The 25,803-nt window shown below is 40.1% G+C and overlaps 1 protein-coding gene across 4 annotated transcripts in view; it reads left to right on the top strand.

Moving 5' to 3' along the window:
• FARP1 (FERM, ARH/RhoGEF and pleckstrin domain protein 1) overlaps positions 1–25,803 on the top strand; it is a 243,091-nt gene that overhangs the window by 34,380 nt on the left and 182,908 nt on the right. For all 4 annotated transcript variants that reach the window (XM_060769525.2, XM_060769523.2, XM_060769526.2 and 1 more), the window contains exon 2: positions 7,703–7,897. In XM_060769525.2, the coding sequence (XP_060625508.2) occupies positions 7,727–7,897 (171 nt within the window). In that variant the 5' untranslated portion in view covers positions 7,703–7,726. The remainder of the gene's footprint in view (positions 1–7,702; positions 7,898–25,803) is intronic.

Genomic DNA, 25,803 nt, shown 5'->3' with positions numbered 1-25,803 from the left:
TTTTACTGAAGTCATCCAGTTCTCCAGTGAATTATGTCTTGCAGGCATAAACCAAAGAGCTGATTTTCACTTGTAATGGTCTTGTGTCATCACTGTCTTAAAGAATAAAGTGGAGGAAATTGATGGACCAGTGATTTGTATGTTTTCCTTCTGTGTTTCTGATATAAAAACTGGAGAGAAGAAGATTGTATATTTCACTACAAGAGTGTTTGCAGTTTGTGCCTATAAAATATACAGGCTTCCACAAGATTATTCTTGTGGCTCTACAAGGAAGGTTTTGAATGATAAAGAGTGGTTTAGAACTGCAACCTCAGTGTGTTATAGTCTGATTTCCAAATGCTCCTTTATATGCTCAGTTTTCTAAAGGTTAGTTTTCTGTCCTGAATCATAAGTTGTTGTTTTACCACCACTATACATTGTACTTTACAAGTAAAAGAACAACAAAACAGTTGTTCAAAGAACAACAAAACAGTTCCTTCCGCTCAGGCTTACATTCTAATTCAGACACAATACAAAAGCAAAAGGAGATGACATTGTAGGAAGCAACTAAATCCAGCAGCCACTGTCTCTTCTCGCTACTTAGGCCAGGGCAGTGGTGGTTGCGATAGATTTGCGTCTGGGCATGGGCCTGACAGAGCCATGCCTGCCTCTTCTTCCCTCCCTCTGTGGCCAGTTGGAATGTAGCAAATGTCTCTTTAAAGGAAAATATCAAATCTTCTTTTTCTGTTCTTGAAACCAGATTTGAGCCAATTCATTAATATTTATTTTGAAATTGTGCTGGCAGTGCCAGGAGATGTGAATTTCTTTTTCTTGCACTGCTAGTTTTGCATGAATTTATTTAAGCCACTCATTTTGCAATCAGGTAGCTTCCCCAGGTTGCAGCCATAGGGCCAGCAACCTGGCAATCATTGTTAGAGTCTTTAGACCCGCTCCTTTTCCCAGAGTTTTGGAGGCAAAGGAGGACTTTTGTTCAGTCTCACTGTTTGAAGCCTAACAGCAGGACGTGTGGGTTTCTCTATCCCACCTGCACAAAGGCTTCACTACTTACAGCTCTGCTGGGGGAGTAAAGGAATAGTTTCACAGCTTTTGCTGGGGGAATACAGCCAGCCTTTGCTGGGGCAACAGGACAGTTCCCACAGCCTTTGTAGAGTAATCTAAAGGAAACCTTTCAGCTTGGCAGATCTACAGAAATCTTGTCTGATAAGGGACCACTCGGGCTATCCATAAAGTAGCTTGGAGCCAGAAGTAGGGGCCTCACGCCAGCAAGGTAAAGAAAGGTTGCCCAACAGGGGTCAGAAGATTTCCCTAAGGAAGACAGGAACAAGTAAAAGAACAACACCAGTTGCCTGCCCTTGATGTCAGATTGAGGAAGCTACTGGTTTTCCAAGGTTATAAAGTGTTTAATTCATTTGCTTGAAGATTTAAGCCTAAATAAAGAACTTTGTTGAACTTATTTTGAGCCTCAATAGAACTTTGTGTTGGGAAATCTAAGGGGCCCTTCAGCTGAAGCACCCCGGCATCCCGTTGGGCATACAGAAGGCACGTCCTCTAAACAGACATTATTTGGATTATTTTGCCCAGCGTGCAACAGCACAGAAATACTTAATTCCTCCCACTCAAAAGTATCCCTGCATATAGTTTGTAATTGCAGCATGTCAAATTGCATAATATTCTATCAGCATACTCTAGTTTCTTCAAAAAATCTTAAGTAGTTTAGTCTTTGCTTATGTAATTTAATTTCTCTTGGTTATTTAATTCAATCCCATCATTAATCTGATCTATTCTTGTATTTTCACTAGCATTTTAAAGCTTGGGCAAAATTAATTTTGGTTATAGGTGCCTTGTTTTTTCCCCATCTTGCAGGGTTTATTATTATTATTATTTTGGTCTGAAGCTATACAGCCACAAATATGATTGTTGACTGGAAATTTTATTCTGGCAATCAGAACCATGATTATTTGTTCAGCAAGAAAGGGTCACAGCAATTTTGCCCATATATCTTTGCTTTGTTTGTTTTCTAATTGTCAGCATTTCCTCTACTAAATCATTAAATTGTGATTCAAGATGAACTGGAACTGCTGTGTTTTTACTCTTATTAAACTCTTCCAATTGCAGTCTGGCTGAGAGCTACCATTTGTTTTTTAAAATTACCTCTGATTTCAGTGCATGCCCTTTCCTACTGCTCTTCCCTAGCTTTCCAATTCACCAAAGTCATTTGCCTGTGTCTGGCTGTCCATCCTCAGTTGGCTTGATCTCTGTTGCAGAAATCTTTCATCCTTTTTCCAGAAGATATGGAAGGAATCCTGCAGGATGGATTTGATTATCCCTTTTGTTCTAGAGAGGAAGGGAAAAGAATGATCTTTTGGTATTCCCTTGTAAGGAAGCAAGCCCAAAAGACCAGGGTTTGTTTCCTGCCTCTACTCCAATAGGTTGTACTCGTCATTGATCTCACTGTTACAGCCTTTCCAGTCTTTAATTTCATTAAATTTCGTAAACATTTCTTCCTTAAATCTTTTACTCTTATACTTCTTCCCCTCCAGGCTATTGCTTCGCCATATAGCCTCTGTCTAGCCTGAAATGGTCCAGGGGTTAGGGAACTGAGCCAGACTAGCAACAGAGTGGAAGGGGTGAGTACAACCCTTGCCCCCTGCAGTTGGGGAGGATGTTGTGGCTTGGCTTGAATTGGTTATTGCTTCAGAAGTCACCACCATGAATGCCCTTCTAATTCAGTGGTTCTCAACCTGTGGCTCCCCAGGTGTTTTGGCCTACAACTCCCAGAAATCCCAGACAGTTTACTAGCTGTTGGAATTTCTGGGAATTGAATGCCAAAACATCTGGGGACCGATTGGCTGAGAACCACTGTTCTAATTAATCCCATCTCCCTTTCTCAAGAAGAGTGCTATGTCTAAATGATCCTTGAATCCTTGAAAGAACATGTCTTCCTGGTGGGCCTGGAGAAAAGCCTTCTCTGTTATCTGGTTGTCGCAGGTTGAATCTAGCTTCAAACTGCATTAAATGGTCAGTGTAAACGGGACCTTTATCAGAGAAGTGCTGGCACATTACAATCTGCAAGAGATTCCTCTTTTATCTGCAGAGAAGGGAACTTTGGTTCTTACCTGCGATACATCTTTTCAGGAGATAAGGAGTGGACCACTTGATGCACCCTAAGGGTGCTGACGTGGAAACATGTTGAAATTGTGTTGCAATGTGTATAGTTCTCCCCTGCATGGAACAGTCTGTTTAGTAAATATATATTTTTTCTGAAACACTTGTTTATTTGGCTATATTAGTGACTGGCCTTTTAGGGCTTGTTCGCCCATCTAGGAGCACCAGTATGCCTTTCCCCCCCCTGCTTATTTGCAGCAAATGGAGTGCAAGCAAATCTTGCAGCAAGTCCAATCTGCAAGATATTTGTTCCTCTCCCATATCCTGGAAACAAACTTATAACCGCTTTGAGTCGCCTAAGGGCTGAGAAAAGCGGAATAGAAAATAAATAAATAAATAAATAAATAAATAAATAAATAACAGGTAAGAGTCAATGTTCTTCTCTCTATCCTGGGTCTTTCCCCTCTTATCTTGAGAAGACTGCACTTTTACACTGGCTCACACATGTCAAACTCATGTCATTTAATGTGGCCCAACAGATTTTCAATGCCAGTGCACCATAGTTATATTTATACAGTCTTACAATTACAAACAGTCTTTTGAAGGCAACCATAAGGATGATGTAGCCCTCTGTGAAAATGAGTTTCACCCCTGCACTAGTTCATACCAACCTTTCTAGGGCCAATTACTTATTTTAAGAAAACTAGTCTCCTGAGAACAGGTTTGCTACAAAGAAGGAGACCTCCCCCTTCAAAAAAGAATCCAAACTCGGCAGGTTTATCTGCTTTCAACTGGATTATATGAGGTTACACTACCAGATAATTTGGGATAAGCAGATAATCTGGGATCAGAGATACTGGGATATAGGGCAGTGTAGATCCAGCCTTTGTGGTCAGTGGCCATGATTGCTGGCAGATTCTGGGAATTATTGTTTAGAAAAGTTCCTCATCTAAGATCTGAACAACTTTTTATAACTCCTGGCTTGGGCAGTGTTTTCCCTTCTATTTCTTTGGAGACATTCCAAAGCACCTTCTCTTATTGCCATCTCGTTCTTGGTCTGTTTTTTTAAATAAAAAGTGCGCTCTCTCCTCACCTCCCCTTTCTTGCATAAAACTGCTAGTAAAAGAAGCTGTTCTGTGAGATGTACATTCAAGTAGTGAACAGGTCCTTTTCATTTTTTCATGTTTTTCTTTTCTGTTCTCTGTATGTAAGTATGCATGTTAAAAATATGGATACTTCAGTAGTAGTTGCAAAATCAACATGTGAAATAAAAGCAAACACTTTTGGTTAGCATGCCACTTATCCAGATTTTTTTTCTTTATTCAAAAATAAAGTGTGTGCACATCCAAATTAACTGAGACCTGAGGTCAAGAGGTAAAGTTACCAATAGTAATAGTAGTAACAGCAGAGAAAGAAAGTAAGCAAAACCCCTCAATTGTACTGGAATATACAGTGTCCTCTGACCTTTCCTTGTTGCCCCCTTTTCACATGTCTCACAGTATTCCCTCCCATCCATATGTTGTGTTGTATATGGATGGGGAATGGTCTTGGGCACACCTGCCATTGTTGGCAATTGGAAGGATAGTAGTAAAGCTCTCAAGCAAAGTAATGCAGAAGCTGAACAGCACACACACATGCACAGAGAGAGAGAATAGGAAACAACACTGACTTAATCTAATTTTGTAAAAAAATATTTTCCTATATTTTTTTACAAATACTTTTGCCTAATCAAGCAGATGGTTTAGTGGAGGAGAGAGAGAGAGAGAAAGAAAACAGTTGCCCTTAAGAACAATGCAGGGAAAGAGTGGTAAAATTTGGAGAAAACAAGCATGAAAGGTTGTCAGTTGTCTTGCCCATTTCTGCCATTGTAGGGAGAATTTTTTAAAAAAGCTATAAGAGACCATGGTTTTTTCACATGGTTGCTGATCCCTCTGGCCCACTGAGACATTTATGAGGGTTTAATCTTTCAGAATCAAGGGAGATCAATAACAGTAGCATATTACACCTCAATTGCTTGCTTGTCCTTTGGGAATGAATACATGAGTGTGCAGCCTTCCTTGGGTAACTCCTCCTCGGGGATAATGAATAGAGAAGGAAAATTAACATCTTTTGCGTTTCTAGATTTGGAGGTTTCAGAATCTGGAATACTTTCTGGATAATATTGTGCTTGTTTTAAGGGGAACAAGATTCTTTCAATGGTGTCCTTGTGTGATACTCCACAGAAAGGAACTGGTATTGTCTTCTATGGCCTTGGGTATTATCAGATTAATTAAATACAGAAGCAGAAATGTATCCTATTTTCATATTGTAGTGAGAAAGAATTGTTCCTCTTTCCTTAAAAACCATATACAAAATGAATGTAATTTTATATTCCAGAGTTTTAAAACAAATATTGTAAATTGGGAAGCTGCGGGAAGTTATGTGAGTTTAGCAAATTTAGGGTATGAATGTGAGACTCTCAGTAACACTGTGTACTATATTACTCTCCCACATTCAGGGATTATTTAATTCTTTTTTTATTTTTAATGAATTTTATTGTATTCCTTTCATTGTTTTCCACATTTTCAGAGCTTATTATAAAAAGTGAAATATACTGACCAATAGCTCTGTTACAAAACAGAAATTAACAGTCACAAATAAAATGAACAGTATATCATGCTATACCAAGAATTCATGAGAGAATGTGAGGGACCTTGAGGGGAGGAATCTTTCTTATCATATACCTGTATTTACTCAAGTATAATGCACTATCAAATGTAATGTGCACCTCAATTTTGAAGGTGTGTGTTATTAAAAAAGCATGTGCTATAAAATGTAAAGCAAGATGATGGTGGTCGCCAAAGCCTGTTGGGAAGCTCTGCCCCTCTGGTCTTCTTGCCAGCCTTTTTGCAGCCACCATCAGCTTCCCACCAGTCTTTTCATGACCACCACTGCTTCTCTCTCCTCTGTCCCCAGCTGGAATCTCTTGCCCAAAATTCAGGTGGGTTTTGATGTGTGACTCTAACGTGCCACCAAATCTAATGTGCAGCTCAAATTTAGCATTGTAATTTAGCCAAAAAAGGTGAGCATTAGACTCAAGTCACTATGGTACAAAAAATTATTGCATATGGGGGAAAAACATGTCTTCAGTTTCCAACCCCTTGGCTCATGTGACATTGAGAGTTAATTTATCTATTGTTTATCTGTTGCAACCACAGAACTTGTACTCCCATTTTCCATTTGATAGGTTGAGTGGGATAGCTGAGCCAAGGTTGAAGTACTGGGACTTTTCAGTTAGACGAGATGGTGAAATGAGGCACCCCTCCTTCAGCCTTCTCTCTCTCTCTCTGAGATTAAATGTAATCTTTTCAACAGCTGGAAAGCCAAGAGTATTCATTTTGTTGTGTGCCTTCAAGACATTTTTGATCCATGGTGACTCTTAAGGGCCTTTCCACACTGCACCTGAAATGTGTAAGTTAAAAGGGGTGAGTGGCTAAATGATGCTAGTGGTAAATCCGCCCTAATTTGTTGCAATGCACAAAAACACGAGTTAAAAAGGTCCCCTTTTATCCCGATTCCAGTCAGAAAATGCACATATTCACATCACTGTATGTCCCTGCACTCAAGGAAAACACGTGATTTCCTCCCCCCTCCCCCTCCCCCCGTGGAGACTGCTGAAGCACATGTCAACTTTTTAATGCCTGAAACAGCTGATCAGCTGATTGGGCTGTGAAATGAACACGCAACTGCTTTAAAAGAGGCACGAATGGGGCGCAATTAGAACGTATTGAAATTCTTTATTTTAAACTTTATAATATTAAACAGAGCTTGAACTAACAATTGGGTAAAGAGAAATCAAGCTGAAGCTTTTTTAAAAAAACCCACTTTGTTATGTGCAGAATCTCATAAGTGCACATGCAAATCTGTTTATAATTATATTAAGAAATTTACTTGTGCGCACATACAGTCCAGCACATAATGGAGTGATCGTACGTCTTTGATAGAATTCACAGTTTTTATTTGTTTTACTTGAAAAGTACCACATACATTGATAGAGCTACATAAATAGATGATGATGATACCTATTGACTCCATTTTTGAAATTAGATGAATACCATGTTCTTGTAGACTGAGTGGCCCTACTCTAGCTAATACTAAATTGGATTTAGACGTTGTTGTTGTTGTTGTTGTTGTTGTTGTGTACCTTCAAGTTCTTTCCAACTTGTGGTTACCCTGAAGCAACCCTATTACAGGGTTTTCTTAGCAAGATTCTCGGCAAGATTTATTCAGTGGGAATCTGCCATTGAAATTCTCTGAGGCGGAGAAAATGTGACTTACCCAGTAGATATCCATGCATGTCCAAGTGGGAATTTCATAGAATCATACAATCATAGAGTTGGAAGAGACCTGGTGGCCCTCCAGTCCAACCCCCTGCCAAGAAGCAGGACAATCGTGTTCAAAGCACCCCCAACAGATGGCCATCCAGCCTCTATTTAAAAGCCTCCAAAGAAGGAGCCTCCACCACACTTTGAGGTAGAGAGTTCCACTGCTGAACAGCTCTCACAGTCATCGTACCTTGGTGTCTTTTAAAGTAATATGATCTGTTTCCTTCTGCCAGAAATAGGAGTTTTCTTCTCCAAACATGGGTGAAGTGGAGCAGAGGCCGACAGCAGGATCCCGGTTGGGAGCTCCAGAGAATGCCGGGATCAGTACTTTGGAACATGGACAAAAGCTGCCCAATACGCCTACAGGAAAACTTATTTCTATCAAAATCCAGATGCTCGATGATACACAGGAAACTTTTGAAATTCCGGTAGGATGACATTCTATTGTTTATTGGTTAACTAGTTACAGTTTGATCGTGAGCAGTATTACTATCTTGTCTTTGTTTAAAGGCAGGTTGAAACTATGTTGAGAATCTGGTTTTTAGTTATTTTATGACTGCATCATAAGGTCAAATGAAATTACTGAACGTTTACTTTGGTATAACATTTGATCATCTTTCACTTCAGAATTTTCTAGCACTTTAATTGTAGATGATCAGGTACTGGAATGTGCTGAAATTTAATTGCTTTGAGCATAACTTCATTTTTAAAAAACTTAATGTAATAGTTGTGTCCTCATGAATGATTCCCCCATGAGTTGGTTTTCATTGCCTTTGCAATAATCATTGCATAACAAATCAGTTTTCTGAGGCTGCATCTTAACAATACTCCTTGTATTTAAGTGTAGCAAAATGTGCACATTGTGACTCACTTGTGAATGGAACATGTGTTGGAACATCTGTAAAACATTGAGCTGCTTCCTTGCTGTTTGTTGAAATCAGTGGTGATTTAAACTCATTTGTGATCCTTAGAACAAATTCTGTTAAGTATCATTCCTGTATTATGTTATTATAAAGGAAGAAATCTACAGAATTATTCTAAGCATAGTTCTCTATACCTTAAACAAACATAGACTCATGAAAAAATGTGAATAGTGGAAGGATTTGTTCCATTTATTTATTTATTCCCTGCTTTATCTCCCCCCAAAGATGACTCAACACGGCTTAACATAAAAGCATTAGTGCACAATTTAAAATATACAAACATTAAAACAGAATTAAATATAAACAGTATTAAAAACCATTCAAACATATTCAATGCATATTCAAGTTAAACCACAGCACCTCCTGATTTGATCTTTAAAACCTTCTTCTTTAAAAGCCTGTCTGAATAAAAGGTTTTAGATTGCTGCCAGAAGACAGCAGGAAACCATTCTGGCTTCCCTGGGAAGAAGGGGTCCCAGAGTCGAGGAGCAGCCACTGAGAAGGAAGGCCCTTTCTCTCATTCCCACCAACCGAGTGTGAGGTGAAGGTGGGACCAAGAGAGGGGCCTCTCCTGAAGATCTCAGGGCCCAGGCAGCTTTGTACAAAGAGATGCAGTCAGCCAAATAACCTGGACCTGAGCCATCTAGAGCTTTAAAGGTCATAACCAGCAGTTTGAATTGTGCCTGGAAACAAACTGGCAGCCAGTGGAGTTGCTGCAACAGGGGAGTTGTCTGCTTCCTGGAGCCAGACCCAGTTAGCAACCTGGCTGCAGCTCTTTGGACCAGCACCCTTCCGAGGCAGTCTCATGTTTCTGAGCACTCTTCAGAGGCAGCCCCACGTAGAGCACATTACAGTTATCCAGATGGGATGTAACCAGGGCTGTAGCCAGAAAAAAAATTCGGGAAGGGGTTGAAAATTTCGAGGGGGGTTTTGAAAATTGGGGTGGGGGGGGTTGAAACCTGCCTCTTAGCTCACGCTGAAGCAAAGAGCACAGCAGGGGCAGAGCAGCCTTCAATAGCCTGTAGCTCCGCCCCTGTCAACCACCTCCACCAAGTCTGGCCTCCTTAATGAGAGCATTCAATACTCCCCCCCCCTCTTAATTTTTTGCGTCTCATAGATTTAGCATGGGGATTTGGTTAACCAGTCAAAATTCATGAGTAAACCAGGTTTTTTTTTAACCTGAAAAATTTCGGGGGGGGGGGGTTGAACCTCTAACCCCCCTCCCCTCACTACAGGCCTGGATGCAACTAAGGCATGTACCACTGTGGCCATATTTGGCTTCTCAAGGCTTTTTATGTCTTCTCAAGCCCCATTTATGTTCTGCAATATTTTTGTGGTAGATAGAAGAAAGGGAGAGTGTTTACCTTAACCCCCTAAAGTGCTGAGGCAGAGGGAACTTAGTATTTCTGTTTTCCAAAGGCAAACAGAGAGGAGGAAAACAATGCTGACACAATTACCCCTCCAACTGTGTTAGGGGATGAATTCTATACAGTTGCCCTCAATGGACAGGTTTATCTCCACTGATCCAAGGAAATGCCTATGCCTGGAGTTGGTTTAGGAGAAACTGCATGAATATTTTATTTTCTGAAATTTATGACATGTCTCCACATCTTTCCCTCTCTCATCTAGATGGGATGAATTATGTAATAGTATGATTGCAGATTTCTGTTATGTGCATCAACGGTAACAGATGGATTGAAAGTCACGGGTGGATTTAGCAATGAGTCAGTGATATAATCTTTGAAATGCTTTTGAAGCTAAATAAAATAAGTAAATGGGTAAGTGTGTATGTGTGTTTGAAAAGGTACTGATGATAAATATTGGTTTTGTCTGTTCCAAATTACTGAAGTGCTGGAACTGCATTCTTTCACTCTCTCTGTCGCTGGCTTACTGTGTGACCTGAGGGCAGTTGATTAGCCTTACAGGATTGACTTTCCATCTGTTTAGAACAGGGATTTGCTTTCCTAGTAGTGCTGTTGTTTTAAGGCATTTTTTTTTCATTTTTAATGTGGCAGTTGATGGTTCACTAAGTCACTGCTTATAAGGTGTTAGGAAATGTCATCAGCACTGACTGTACTTAGTGGTTGATGACATCTTGCCAAGCCCTCCTAAAATCTGAATCTGAGTTTGCAGATAACAATATATTTTCCTCTGAGCTTGGAAACTCTATCCTTTTGGACAATAATTTGTACAGTTTCCTGTCCGGTATGGCCAGAGTTCATGTTGGCTGGAAAAAATAATGTTTTTCAACATTTTAGGAAACCTCTTATAAAAACACTTTATATTATTCATATGTGGCACATTAGGTTTTGGAAATAAAGATTATTTGAATATAAGACATAACAGTTTGTTACTCAAGTACAGACAAAGAACTTATCTACACCAGGCAGTTTAGCCAGTGGAAATATACACTACAGCAGCCCCAGATTAGGCCATTATTCAGCTGGCTGGGGAGCACATCTGCTCTGCTGGTGAGACCTCACATTCTCCCATGTTGTTGTTGCCACTTTCCCTAACCACCCACTGAGTTCTGTCCAAGCTCCTGGCCATTGTGGGCACTTCGACCAACAACAGAAAGGAGTGCCTGTGCAATTAGCACAGCCAAAAGAGGCAATCTCCCCTCCTTCTTCCAGATTGTTCAGGCACCTGGAAGAAGAGTTTCCGACTCTTAGTCCCGATTGTAGTCCCGATTTTGCCCAAAGTAGGACAAGCTCAACTTAAAGCAATAAATAAACAAACAATATGTGAAGCAAAAGCACCCCTGATGACCTGGAGCAGTTGTGATGATATGGACATGGTCCATCCTCTGTCTCTGTGCTGATAAGAGCAAGGGAAGGATAGTGGAGCTGGTGTTCAGTCTAAAGAGCAAATAGAGCTGATTTGGACCCAGTCTAAATCTCCAGACTACCTCAGAGCCATGGGATACTCCAGAGTTTCCGACAAACTCCAGCGTAGTCCCAATTTTGCCCAAAGTAGGGCAAGCTCAACTTAAAGCAATAAATAAACAAACAGTATGTGAAGTCAATTTGCATCCTGGAGACAGACAGCCTTCCGTTTTGGGTGCTTCCAAGTTTTTGTGTAGGTTTTTTTTGAAATGTAGAAAAGCCCAGAGCTGCTCTTTTGTTGGCAATTCTTTTGTTTAATGTATTGTCGAAGGCTTTCATGGCTGGAATCACTAGGTTCTTGTGGGTTTTTTCAGGCTATAGAGCCATGTTCTAGAGGCATTTCTCCTGACGTTTCGCCTGCATCTATGGCAAGCTTCCTCAGAGGTTGTGAGGTCTGTTGGAAGTAGGAAAAATGGGAAAAAATCTTTTGTTGGTCACTCCTACTAGCCTTATTCTACTGCAGGCTTGTCTCTCTGCAGCTAGTCTTCATCATGGTGCTGTCTGGCCCATAACAACGAAGTTCTATAGCTTCATTGTAGACTATATTGCACCCCATAGGTTTGCTAACACTGATTTGATGAGAGCTAGAATTGCAGTACCAAGGTCAGTGCTTTCTCATTTAATTTAAACTTGGGGGGAGGGTTTTAAATTTCATTTAAAGAAAATTACTGGGGTGATGGTTTTCCTTTTTTTTTTTACAGAAATTGATAGCTTATAAATAAACGTTTGCTTTTTATTTTAAAGGTTGGTAGCAGATTGTAAAAGTTAATTAGTTTTTCTTTCTTCTACTTGTAGGAAAAATTAAGTATTCAATGAGCTCATTGAATATTTATATTAAATTCATTCTCTGGTTGGTCATAATTATTCTCCCCTACACCTCTTATCCTTTTAAAAAAATAGGTTTTATGATTTGTGAACCCAACTTCTTTATCAAGCAGCCTCCTTGCCAAAACTTTTCATTCCTGCCTTCCCTTACATATCTGTGCAAAGAGACAGTTAACCCCTTTGTCTTTATAGCTAATTCTTAAATTGTGTATTTAGATACAACTGTATGATGTACCTAAACACACAATAGGAACAACAGACAGTACCTCAAGAGTTGAATTTTGGGTTTGTTTTGGCTAAAAGTGTTCTTTCTCTGTGGCATATTCCCAACCTCTCTGCCTTGTTCTTTCTTCGTGTCTCACAAACCTGGAACCATGGCCCGGTGTTTTTATATTCTTGACTTGTTGCCATTCTGGTCTGAGTTTTTTCATTTGCAGTCCAGTAACATCTCAAAACTCAAGCTACTATAAGACCATAACATCCCACCTTGCTGTCTATCCTGCTTGTGTCAATTGAGGGCCCTTCCAGGCAGGTCTAAATTCTGAAAGGAACTGGGATATAATCCAAACAGCAGCCCCAAACCTCAGAATTTAGGAGGAGTTGTGCTGATCCGAGATCAAGACTGATGGGCAGGGGCACTGCCAGCCTCCTCCTCCCTGCCCCCATCCCTTCCCCCATTTACCAGAAGAAGGTTCTGAATGAGACTCCAGGCTTTTTTCCTTCTCCCTTCAGAGGAGCCAAAACAGGACTTAGAGAAGTGGCCGGGGAGAGGGGGATTCCTCATCCAACTGTGGTTTTTATTATTCTGTTGTGTCTATTTTTAGCTTATTCACCAACCCTAAAACAACAACAACAACAAACAAACAAAACTTTATTTATATCCCTCCCCATCTCCCCGTGGAGACTCAGGGCAGCTCACAGACATAAAAAGGCAAATATTCAATGCCTTGTACAGTAATAAATAGTACAATTTAAATAAAATACAATTTAAATAATATAAAACAGTTATAAAAGCAATAATAACTATACTATAAAGCACATTAAAACAGCAACAGTAAAAGGGAAAATAAAAAGCTGTTTCCATAAACCATTCCACATTTCATAAGGCCATGTATTCAGTCATTCATTTCACCATATGTTTGAGAACATGGGAAGATTTTCAGTTGTTTCTTGAAAGAGGGCAACAATGGGGCCATTATGGAGTCTTTTAGGAGAGAGTTCCAGAGGCAGGGGCAATTGCAAAGAAGACCTTCTCTCTCATCCCAACCAGCCAGGTTTGGGACGGGGTAGGATCGAGAGGAGGGCCTCTTCTGATGATCACAGTGTCCATACAGGCTCATGTGAGGAGAGGCGGTTGGCTAGGTTATCTGGACCAAAACTGTTAGTCATCTAATTGAAGTGTGGTGTATAAATTGCCTTTCCTTGTTTCTCCAGATGATTACACAAGCCAACAAGTATTTTTCATCAGATATAATTTTAGGTCATTTTTATAGAGCTTTTTTTGCACTGAATTCAGATCTGTGTTTATTTTTTCTCTATCACATGTAGTTTTTGAAATGAGGCTAATCAAATACTTTCCTCTCTCTCAATCTCTCTTTCTCACCTCCTACCCCGATTGGTAGTTCTAGGTTTAGGAGAAAGTGTCAGAGAAGGGAACAATGTAGTGTCCGCAAAGCAGTTGTTTTGTACTTTTTCTGCCTGCTTTCATTGCAAGATGTGAGTTGCCTTCCCTCCAACTTTGGATATGAACAGAAGGTCAAGTGTCATCTATTCACCATTCTAAGGCTTTATTTTGCCTGCCTGAAATTGTGTGACTGTCAATGTCAAAAGCGCTCCCAATGGAAAATAGGACACTTTAAAAATTCACTGTGGTCCCAACAGTCAAAGCTGGGTCTAGTGAAATTAAGGAGAAAGAGAATGACATTTTTCTTTCATAACTAGGAACTGGGATTGTTTTCCCAGTTGAGCACATTTGACAGTGTCTCCTAAAGGACTGACGTTTCTCTGAAAGATAATTAGATTATCTTTGTTGAAATGCAGGGAGTTTGTCTCTCATCTTTTGAAAATTAATGTTTTTTTCCAGGAATGAGGAAACATGGACTAAGTACTGAGTGATTTAAAAGCTTAACTGCATTAGATACAGCTGTCTTAATAGAATGCTTAAGACAGTATGTTATCTCAAATGTATTTTGTTAATAGTAATATGTTCTAAAATTATATCTTGAGAAAGCTTTTACAAAACTTTCCAGTGTTGACTTTCGGTAATCCCCCACTCCACATTTTTCTTCATCCCAGTCTCAAAATAAATCAGACTCTACAAGCTTAGAAGCACTTATATGGAAGAGAGCCCCAGTAAAGATAGGAGGCCTTTCATTTTGAAACAAAAATATAAGATTACGCTACATCTTTATTTCTGAGAAAACACACATAAGAATGTGTTACATCTTTAATACTTTTTATAATAATTTTCTTCAGAAAAAGCTCACAAAATCTACAAACAGACATAAAAAGCAAAAATACGAACCATAAGACAAAATAAGTTGAAACCAATTTTCCTAATATAAAAAACATACTATACTATAACCAATAAGCATCACAACACATAGAACTTAACCCCTAATCTAAGGGCTTTCCATTCTATGCCTAGTGGTTTTGTTCCCTCAATTTTCCACACCCATCAAAAGAGAATAAAACATTGTCCTTTCCCCATATAATGACAGTCTTCCAATTCAAAAAACGAATTGTGACGGTTTGACCCCATATTTGCTGAAGAAATGTAATAAATAAGCCCCAGTCTTTCTTAAAATTGATTAAAGATTTCTCCTTAATCAACATCATGAGTTTGTCCATTTCTGCTGGTTCACACATCTCCATGTATCAGGGTAGTTGAATCTTTCCATCTTTGAGCACAGATTATTCTTGTTGCCGTGTACATATATAACTTTAGTTTTTCATATTTTCTCATTAATTCTGAGAAGACACAAAATTGTGCTGTCCTAGCAGTGGTGCTCTTTTAACTTGCAAATTCAGCAGGTATATCATATAAATATATATCTGATCAGGTCAGATTTCCTAAAAACATGAGCATAAAGTTTTAAAGCTGTTTGGAAATACAACTCAGTAGTTTTTGTCTCTCCCACCAGTTTGAACTAGACATAAACTAGCCATTGTGTAATTTTTGGCTCAACTGCATGGGCCCAAAAACTCAGAAGTGCCTGAGAAGCGACTTCCAGTGCTTACTGCAGGGTAAACTGGTTTAGCCCCAGGTTAAGAAAAGTTGGAGAATGCTCTGGAGTTTGGGCAAAGTTGCAGAGCGGACCCCACTTTGGGAACAATGTGGACATCATGGCCAGGTCCCATGTGGATCAGTCAGCTGTCCACATGGGATGCTGCCAGAATACTCCTTTTTCTCTGGGTTTTCAGCACAGGGAAAATATGCCAGATTGAGCCTGTGTTGCCCCCATCACCACTGCCAGGCAGCCACAGAGCTCCTTCTTCTGATGTGGGTGCCTCTGCTGAACAGGAGCTTTTCCAGAGTTTTGCAGCTGTCTGGCAGCAGTGATGGTGACAGGAAAAGTAAGGTAACAAACCTTTGAAGCCATACCAGTTTCAGCCAGCCTGAACCATGTACATTCTGCTTTGCTGCCACTGTTTATTATTGCTCCAGACTGGCTGTGTATTAAGTGGCTAATGGAGAGAAACATCAGGAGGAGAATCTGGGTTAGGATCATGCCAGAGAAGTCAGAGCATTTCTATTGAGCATATTTTCTCCCCCCAAATTATTATTCCATTTAAATATGAAACTTACAACAATACCACTGTTGCCACTGTTAACAGGCAACAATAGTTTTGGAGAATATGCAGAAAAATGGTGGGGAAAGTGGCATGATATTCTTCCCCTCCTTCGGGTAACCTTGATTTGGATTTTGCTTCTTTCCTCCCTCCCAAGCTATCTGAAAAGGAAACCCCATAAGATATACTTTTGCATATTTAATGATACAATCATTTTGTCCTTTGAGTGACATCTTGTTTTGTGCAGAAACCCCACAGTAGGCATCATTTGCATCTTCTAATTATTTCTCTATTAATTGTTTATTCTTGAGGTCCATCAGTTAAGCCATTTGATGCAGGCTGCAAAAGGTGAGTTAAATTTAGACAATGCAGAAGATGCCACTTCTGTAGACTGAATAGGCACTAATTTTTCTGACAGTGGTAGCAGTCAGACCTTACTGAAAAGCATAGGAGCCTTGCATGTTACAAACAAGCTGGGGGAGAAAAGGTGGTGCAGAGCTAGAAAAAAGCTATTTTTTTTTAAATTAGTCTTTATTAATTTTCCAGTATGAGTAAAAAAGACATAGAACAACTACACATACAAAAGGTACACATCTCACTTGCGGGCAGTTTCTCCTATTATGCTTCTTACATAGTTATTATAGTGTATAGTATACTCTGCTGCCCGCCCCAAACTTCCTTCCCCTCCCCCCCCCCTCCAATCATGCCTACATAAATATTGACACATAATACTCAACACCTATCACACACTCTAATTGACTTCCGGGGTTGTCTGCGAACACAATTTCAGATTGTCTTTGTCTAAGTCATATTTTGTTGAACTTAATACTCATAGAGGTCATTTACTGTCTTAATTTTCGTGGCCCCAGTGGGCATATTTGTTTAGTCACCTACTAGTATTTTATGTTTTCTTTCTTTAGGAAGGTTAGGAATTTACTCCAATCTGTTTTGCTATTTGTTGTTTCGTCCTTCCTTAGCAGTTGGGTTAGAAGATCCATGTTCATAATATCTATGGCCTTGATGACCCATGAATTATATGTTGCTGTTTCACTGTTTTTCCATGTTCTGGCTATACAGATCCTAGCCGCGGTGGTAAGGTAAAAGAGAATTTTTCCATCATTCCTATTAATGTCTGGGTTGCTCATTCCTAATAAAAATAGTTCTGGACTAAACGCTATTTCAGTTCCTAGTATATCCTTCATTTTTTGATATATCTTTTTCCAGAATTTCTTTATCTTTTTGCATCCCCACCACATGTGTTTAAATGTACCTTTTTTCTTCTTACATCGCCAGCAGTTCTTGTCAGATTTTCCTTTGCTGTATTTTGCTATTTTCTCTGGAGTCAGGTACCAAAAATAAAACATCTTGATCCAATTCTCTTTGATTTCAGTGGCATATGCATATTTAAGTTTTTTGGTCCACATTTCCTCCCACTCCGACATAGTAACTGTTCGCCCTATCATCCTGGCCCATTTGATCATAGTCTCTTTGACCTGTTCTTCTTCGGACGCCCAAACTAGTAGTTGCTGGTCCAATTTTTTGATCGTCCTTTTCTCCGTTTTCAGTATCTTATCCCATATTTTTTCTTTTCTCTCGAACCCTATTTTCTTATCTTCTTTAAAATTTTCGTTGACCTGCCAATATTGTAACCATGAGAATTTAGGGTATAGTTGTCTTATTTCTTCAAGTGTTTTTAACTTTGTCTCTTGAGTGTCCGTCTTTAATAGCTGCTTATAGGTCAGCCATTTTTCATTAGATGATTCTATTCGCTGTTCTGCCTCGTTAGGAGCTATCCACATTGGCGTTTTCGTGTATAGTCTTTCCTTGTACTTCTTCCATGTTTTTAGCAGCGATGCTCTGAGCGGATGGTTGTTAAAATTCCTTTCTCTTGTTGTTTTCCCTTTCCACAAGTAGGCGTGCCATCCTTTGGTTAGGTCTTCCCCTTCCAGCGCAAGTAGCCTATCATTTTTTAGCGTAGCCCACTCCCGAATCAAGGATAGTGACGCAGCTTCGTAGTAAAGCAGAAGGTCCGGTAATCCCAGGCCTCCCCTTCCGGGTTCATCACAGAGGTTTCTAAATTTGATTCTGGCCTTCTTATTTTGCCATATGAATCTATTCAACTCCTTCTGCCAGTTTATTATTGTTTTTGCCGATTTAATCACTGGGATCATTCGGAAAAGATATAACATTTCTGCTAAGATGTTCATTTTTGCCACCGCAATTCTGCCTAGGAGGGATAGGTCCAGTCTAGCCCAGTGTCTCATTTTCTCTTTTATGGATTTCCATTTGCTATCGTAATTATTTTTTATAAGCTGGGCATTACTGGTGGTTATTTGTATCCCCAGATATTTAACTTTCGATGCAATTTCGACCCCCGACCTTATTCTTAATTCTTCTTTCCTCCCCCTTGACATGTTTTTGATTAAGAATTGGGTTTTATCTTTATTTATCTTTAGTCCTGCTACTTCGCCAAAGTCGGAGAATTCCGCCCACCATTTCTCCCATTGGCTCAGGGGATCTTCTATGATGCACATCACATCATCAGCGAAAGCTGCCACCTTATAGTTATGTGATTTTACTTTTAGACCTTTAATTTCTTTGTTATTTCTGATACTATCAAGCATAACTTCTAGGGTCAAGATAAATATTAGTGGGGACAATGGGCAGCCCTGTCTGGTTCCCCTGTTGATATTTATTGGTTTGGATATCTGCCCATTTATCATGATACATGCTGTCTGTTGCGAATAGATTGCCTTGATCGCATTTATCAGCTGAAAGCCGGCATCCATTTCTTTAAACAGTTCTGTTATGAATCCCCAGTTGACCCTATCGAATGCTTTTTCCGCATCCAGAAAAAGAAGTCCTGCTTCTTTTTGATTGTGTCTGTTGTAGTATTCTAATGCGTTGAGTATCAGTCTGATGTTGTTGTTTATTTGTCGTCCTGGTAGAAAACCAGTCTGGTCTTCATGTATTCTTGTGCTCAGCACCTTTTTAAGTCTCGCAGCTAACACACCCGCAAATATCTTATAGTCCCCGTTGAGGAGGGATATTGGACGGAAATTTTTGGTTTTAGTATTATCCTGACCTTCTTTGGGAATTAGTGTTATTAGTGCAGTTTTCCATGTGTCCGGGATTTTTCTCTCCTCCATTGCTCTGTTGATGACTTTAGTTAGATGTGGTGTTAGTGTGTTGCTGAATGTCTTATAGTATTTGTTTGTAAGTCCGTCCGGGCCTGGGGATTTGTTCATTGGTAGGCCAGCTATTGTGGTCTTTATTTCTTCTTCTGTTACTTTGCTGTTTAATATTTCCCTTTCTTCATCTGTTAGTTTTTTTATTTTCTGTTTCCCTAAATATTGTACTACTTTCTCTTTAGGGATATTATCATCCGTGTATAGTTTCTTATAGAACTTGCGGAATTGGTCTTCTATTTCAGTCTGCTTTGTGTAGCATTTCTCTCCCTCCTCTATTTTGAGTATTTGTTGTTTGGACTTTTTCCTTCTGATTTTCCACGACAGGTATTTCCCTACTTTGTTGGCGTTTTCTAATTGATTTTGTCTTATATATTTTATTTTTCTGCTTATTTCTTCTAGTTGCAATGAGTCTGCTTTTTTCCTTAATACCTCTAGTTGTAATTTCAGTTTCTTGTTATCCGGATGTTTTTTCATCTCCCCTTCTGTTCTTTCCATTTCTCCTTCTATCTCTCGTTGCTTTTCTTTCCTGATTTTATTCCTTTTTGCTTTCTGTTGTATAAAATGCCCCCTGATGTATGCCTTGGAGGTGTCCCAAATGGTCTCGATATTCGTATCTTGTTCAGTATTGAACTGGAAGAATTCCTCTAGTATTTTCCTGTTAATTTCTTGGTCTTCCACATCTCTTATCAGGAGATCGTCTAATTTCCACCTATGTATTCCTTGCCTGTTATCTGACTTTACCAATGTTAGTTCCAGTGGGGCGTGATCTGAATTGACCCTTGTTTGTATTTTGATTTTGGATGTTCTTGCTATTATTGATTCTGATCCCCATATCATATCGATGCGAGACCATGAGTTATGGCGGTCTGAGAAAAAGGTGTAATCCCGTACATTTTCGTTATAGAATCTCCAGATATCCCGTAGCCCTAGGTTCTCTTTTAGTGCTTTAAACTCCTTGGGAAGTTCCCCGGCCTGTTGATTCCTTACCTTACTGGGGTTTTTAGTCTTGTCTATTTTGTTGTCTAAGACCCCGTTAAAATCACCCATTATAATTAAGTCATCGTACTCCTGTTCTAATATTTTCTTGTTAAGCTGTTCTATGAATTTTGTTTTTGTTCCATTGGGGGCGTAGATGTTACACAACAGTATTTTCCTTTCATCAAATTCGATGATAGTGCCTAGGATTCTTCCCTCCTGGTCTTTGAAGACCTGTCTTGACGGTATTCTTTCATTTATGTACGTTACTACCCCCCTCTTCTTTTCACCTCCCGATGAGTAATATGTTTTCCCCAGTTTTTTTTGAGTTAGATATGACACATGTTTATGACATATATGTGTTTCCTGGAGCGACATGATATCAAAATGTCCTTTCTTAAGTTGATGCCAAATTTTGGTTCTTTTATTGGGGTTATTCAAACCGTTTACATTTACAGAATATATTTTAATTTTTTGAGCCATTGTCGCCATTCTTGTCTCTCTCAATGTTCCTAGTCGCCATTGCCAGTTCCGCAAAGTTCTTGTATCCTTTTGGGGATGTCTCTCTTGGTCTTTTCCTTAATCTTTCTTCAGTGATGTCATCCATAGTATCTTCATCCGCGTCCTTTCCTTCGTTGCCATTCTTTAGTTCTTCACCACCCTTTCCCAGGTATCTCTCGTAAAATTCTTTAGCCTTAAACTCTGATGTTAACCTATGTTGATTGCCATCCCATGTCACCATTAGGCCTTCCCTCCTTTCCCACTTGAATCTTATATTTTTCTTTTTAAGCTCGTCGGTAAGGAAGAAGTATTTTCGTCTTCTTTCTAGGACAGCTCTGGGTTGTTCTTTTAGGATAGCTATCTTACTGTCTTTATAGTGGGCGGCTTTCCTGGCGTTCTCTTTCAGTATTTCGTCTCTAACGCTTTTTTTCCGGAAGCATACAATTATATCCCTTGGGACGTTATGTCTTTTAGCATAGTTAGATTGTATCCTGTAGACACGATCGATATTGTCGTCGCTGTCATCACGGCTCAGCTGAAGGAGTTGGGCCACCAGGCTCACAATTATTTCTCTGAGGTTTTCCTTTTCTTCCTCTTGGACATTCCTGAATCTTAGTTGGAATTCTTTTTCTTTGGCCTCTAAATTCTCCTGTTGCTCTTGAAGTACTTCAAATTTCTTTTCAAATTTCTTCTCCATAAAGTATACCGTTTTTTCTAATTCTTTTTGCTGAGTTTTCATTGCTTTGTTCTCCTTTGCTTCTTCTATTCTTTCCTGCTTCATGTTTTCGATTTCCCTGTGAATGCTTTGTACTTCCTCCTTTAGTGCTGTTTGTACTTCTTCTTTGATCTCTTTCTTCATTTCCTCCATCTCCTTCTTTATATTATTATATTGCTTTTCTTGTTTTCCCTCCAATCTTTGGACATCCGATTGTAATTTTAAGATTTCCCTCATCAGATCCTTCATTGTGAACTCTTCTTTTTTAGCTATGGCTTCTTCGCTAGACATTTCTTTGGCTTCCTTGGTTTCTTTAACTTGGGTGTCTTTTGTTAGAGAGTCTTTTCTGTTCTGTATTTTCTTGTCTTTATCTTTATCTATCTTAACCTTCGGTGTTGACATCCTTCTATTGTTTTGTGCTTGGCCGGCCGTTTATTTCTCTTCTCCTATGTCTCTCGTGTGTCCTAATTGGGACTTTAAAAGCAGTTTTATTTTTAGTAATCTCTTTTGATAGCTTAGGAGTCGGACTATAGCTTATATCATTTCATACTCAGCAATCATTTATCAAACTGAAATTACAAACTACACCTCTATGACAGGTTAACGCTATATATACATTCGGGAAATGTTGTGACCATCATAAGTAGGTGATCTCTTTTACACAACTTGTTGGGGGTAGGGCACAAGGGAAGAAGTAGGTAGTGAAGAGGGAAGGGGAAGGGTGGGAAAGGGATCGGGTAGGGTAAGGGAAGGAAAGAGAAGCGAGAAAAGAAAAAAAAGAGGGGGGGGGGAAAGGGAAAGAAAGAGAGGAAGAAAAGAAAGAAGAAAGAAAAGAAATATATATATATATATATATATATTGTGTGTCGTTTCTTAAAGCACAAAATACATAACGTTTCTCAAGGTACCACACTCGCTTCCGCAGAGTGCCTGCGTAGACGGTCAGTCCCGTTGCCAATTGAGTCCACGTCTCTGTGGTGTATTGGTATCTTGGTCAGAATATTAAACAGACTGGGGGGGGAGGGGCAACTCGAAATATGTGTCCGGGGGTTATGTTAGTAGTCCTTAAATTCACTCTTTCCCTCGGCTCCTCCTCTCCGATGCCTTCACCCCCTCCCTCAGTCTATATACCTTCTTTCTCCTTCTGTGGGAGTGTTGTCTCCTTGGTCCTCCTGCCCCAGGATGTTTCCTATTCACGCTGCTCCTTTCTCTCGGCCCCTCCACTGCTCTCGCTGTTGCTCCCTTGCTGATCCCGGCTCCTTACTGGCGCGATTTTCCTTCCTCTGCGCGTCCCCACGCCGTATCCTCGCTTCTCATTACACGCTTCCTTGCTTCTTCTTCCCTCCCGGCGCCTGCCCTGTGACGTCCCGGGCGACTTCCGGTGGGGGAATCATGGCGGACGCCACGGATTGCAGAGCTCCCGCTCTGCAAACTGTCCTTGCAATATGCTGAGGTAGAGCTAGACTCTCCCTACGAAGATTGGAGGTCTTCGTGGAGCCAACCCATTAGGGTACAGTCTCGGTCGAAGGACTCTCTCCTTGCGTTGAGGTGGGAGACCCCCCAAGAGATGAGCCCGAGGGAAGCAAGCACAGCAAGGAACGCCGGAATTGGTGAGGACGCCACCCCCATTTTTTAATGGTATAGAAGAGTTGAAGAGAGAAAGAAAAGGAAAAAAAAAGAAGAAAAAAAGGGGTTCCAAGCGACACAGACATATAGATTAATACAGGAGAACAGAAGAGAACAGCAAACCCCCCGCCCCCTCTCTTGTTCGGGGGCTCGGGAAGGGTGTAGTAGTTCATAGAGGACGTATTGAAAGAACACAAGAAGTTTGGAAGACGAACAAGCTACGGAAAGACATGTGAATCCAAGGGGTGGAAAGAGTAAACGAGTGGAAGAAAATACAAGAACTGTCTCAGTTTAACACTGCTGCACCAAATTTGCCTAGGAACCACCGCTGGGAAGAGCGGGCGTAGGAGAGACCCCTAGAGGTCCTTTAGAGAGTTCGACAAGAGAACTTTAGGGCGATGTGTATAGCGTGTGCATTATACGTGTTGAGTGCTATTTGAACTGGAAAACAGGAACTGAAAACACACAGGAGGAACATTTAGAACTTGGGGAACAAAGTAAGGTTAATACAAACTGTTGAACTGCGAGTACGGGCCAGATCCGGACAGGCCAGGCCGGAGGCCCCGAGGCGCGGAGGCGAGTGCGGTCGGGGAGCCAGCCCAGGGCGGGCCCGGCGAGGTGAGGAGGAGAAGGAGCGGGTCCTGGCATTGCGAGGGAGAACGCCGGCGCGCGGACGTCGGGGAGTGGCTGCGTGCTGACGTTGGAGCTCCAGGACGCCAGGACGTCGCGGCGCGCTGACGTCGGAGCTCCAGGACGCCAGGACGTCGCGGCGCGCATTATAGATGCTATTGACGCTGGGACGGAAAAAAGCTATTTTGAAGTGCTGATTATTATCTTTAAAGATCTTGGGTTCAGGCTGTTTGAAAAAACTATCTCCTGGTAAGGCTGTCTAAGTTTTAAAGTCAGGCAGACTTTCACTCGGTCCCAGGACCATCCCAGGCACACTGGGTGAGAGCACAGGAGAGCTCCATCTTCCATGTTACGGATTTTTTTCCCCAGCAGGATGTTTAGTTGGACTTTCTGTGTTTTTCTTCCACATTCTGTCATTTCTTTGTCTTATAATTCATGCTTATAATCAAATTGTGCTATAATTTTAATAGCGTTTAAGACCTTATAATCCATGCTTTTAATAGAATTGGGCTATGCTTTAATTATGGGCTTAAATACCTTGAAGGCTGATCATGGCAGCTAAACAGCATCCAACTTGGAAACATGCCCGGGGTAGCTGAGTTGGCCACGCAGCAAAATAAAATGGAATCCCAAATCCATAGGAGAGTGATGCCTGTATTGGTGAATCAAATTCTCAAAAATGCAAGCTCCTGAAGTTCTATGGGCTTTTTCATCAAGAGATGTTAAAAATCATACAGAAGTCACAGACCTGCATTCAGTTTCTGATGGTGTTTCTGTTGTCGTTCACTTGGTTTGGAAGGGTCTTGATGCAGGCAGAGATCACTTCCCACTTGGCCACGTGGGAACTGAGACAAAGGGCAGTAAAATTCAAACTCCAGTAGCAGCAGTGAAATACTACTGCCCTGATTGGTACTTGGATGAGAGACTGCCAATGAATACCAGGTGCCATATGCTATATTTCAGAGAAAAATACTGGCAAAATCACCTCTGAGGATTCCTTACCCAAGGAAGCCCTATGAAATTAATAGGGTCACGATATGTCAACAGATTGCTTGAAAATATACACATACACATATTTCAATTATGCTGTATGCTATTTTAAATTTGTGCATTTTAACCAAACATTTTTTTTATCTGTACCCTATTCTTAATTGTTTGTACATCTTAGATTCTGTACAAGGAGGAAAGCAAATTAAAAAAAACCCACCAAAATAAAAGGTACGATTTTGAGAGCATAGCCTCCATAATCCACAAGCCAACTTGGCATTTTCCAATATCCAGGCTTGAACTGCTTATGTTTTCCCTCCTGGAACTTCTCTATTATGTATGCAGGAGAGGGCACACCAATTCTACAATGAGATATGTAGTCATTACACATCCCTAGTGTGTGGTGCAGCAATATTCTTCAATAATATTTTGATTTTATTTTTCTAAGATATACCCAACTTTTCTATATTGAGCAACAACTGAGGCAATTAGCACTCTTTAAAATAAGTAAAATTAAAAATGGGTTAATAATTAAAAACAGTGCAGAAGCACCAAAAGCCAATTAAAATGGCATTGTTGTGAAAGAGAACTTGAGACACTGGGAGACTAGGGTTTAAATCCCAACTCGGACTTGGAAATCCACTGGGTCACCTTAGGGTCACACTCTCAACCTCAGAGGAAGACAAAAACACCCCCCCCCCCCCAAGATCCAGAAACACAACAATAACAACATTATAGGTGCATCAAGACTCATTGAAAAGACCAGAAATCCCAGATTTTCTTTCTGTTATTTCACATTTTATTTTGGAGATTGATACACATTTTATGTATCTCAAAATATTTTCTATCAGCTCCTGGTATGATCGGAAAGATTTTATACCACTTCCCCAGTTTGGTTTAGTATAGCAAAGAAAAGAAATAAAATCTGGGACATTCTTTATCAGTCTGATTGTTCCCATGGCGAAATGCATTTCTTTGTGTTTATTCCCCAGAAATGGTCTTTCTGAAAATGTTTTTCAAAAAGCCAATTTTCCTTTCAGGATGACTTTGGTCATATATATTAGCAAATTGTTGTTACACTGACAAAAGCATTCTCAAAAAGTATTCAATAATATCATATCTTAAGCTGTAAAATCAGTTCCCACATAATAGGAAATGTCAGGAAAATGAGAGGCTGATTTATATGCAAATTTGTGTGTGGGGGTTTTGGGAAGAGGTATGGTGAAAAGGTGGCAGCTAAGTAATTCACAGAAAAGGATTGTCAGAGTTTGCAAAACAATGTCA

This window comes from Anolis sagrei, chromosome 3 (assembly GCF_037176765.1).
Source record: "Anolis sagrei isolate rAnoSag1 chromosome 3, rAnoSag1.mat, whole genome shotgun sequence".
In the NCBI taxonomy this organism is placed as follows: domain Eukaryota; kingdom Metazoa; phylum Chordata; class Lepidosauria; order Squamata; family Dactyloidae; genus Anolis; species Anolis sagrei.
The sequence above is the reverse complement of the archived record's forward strand: the minus strand, read 5'-3'. Positions and strand labels throughout refer to the sequence as shown.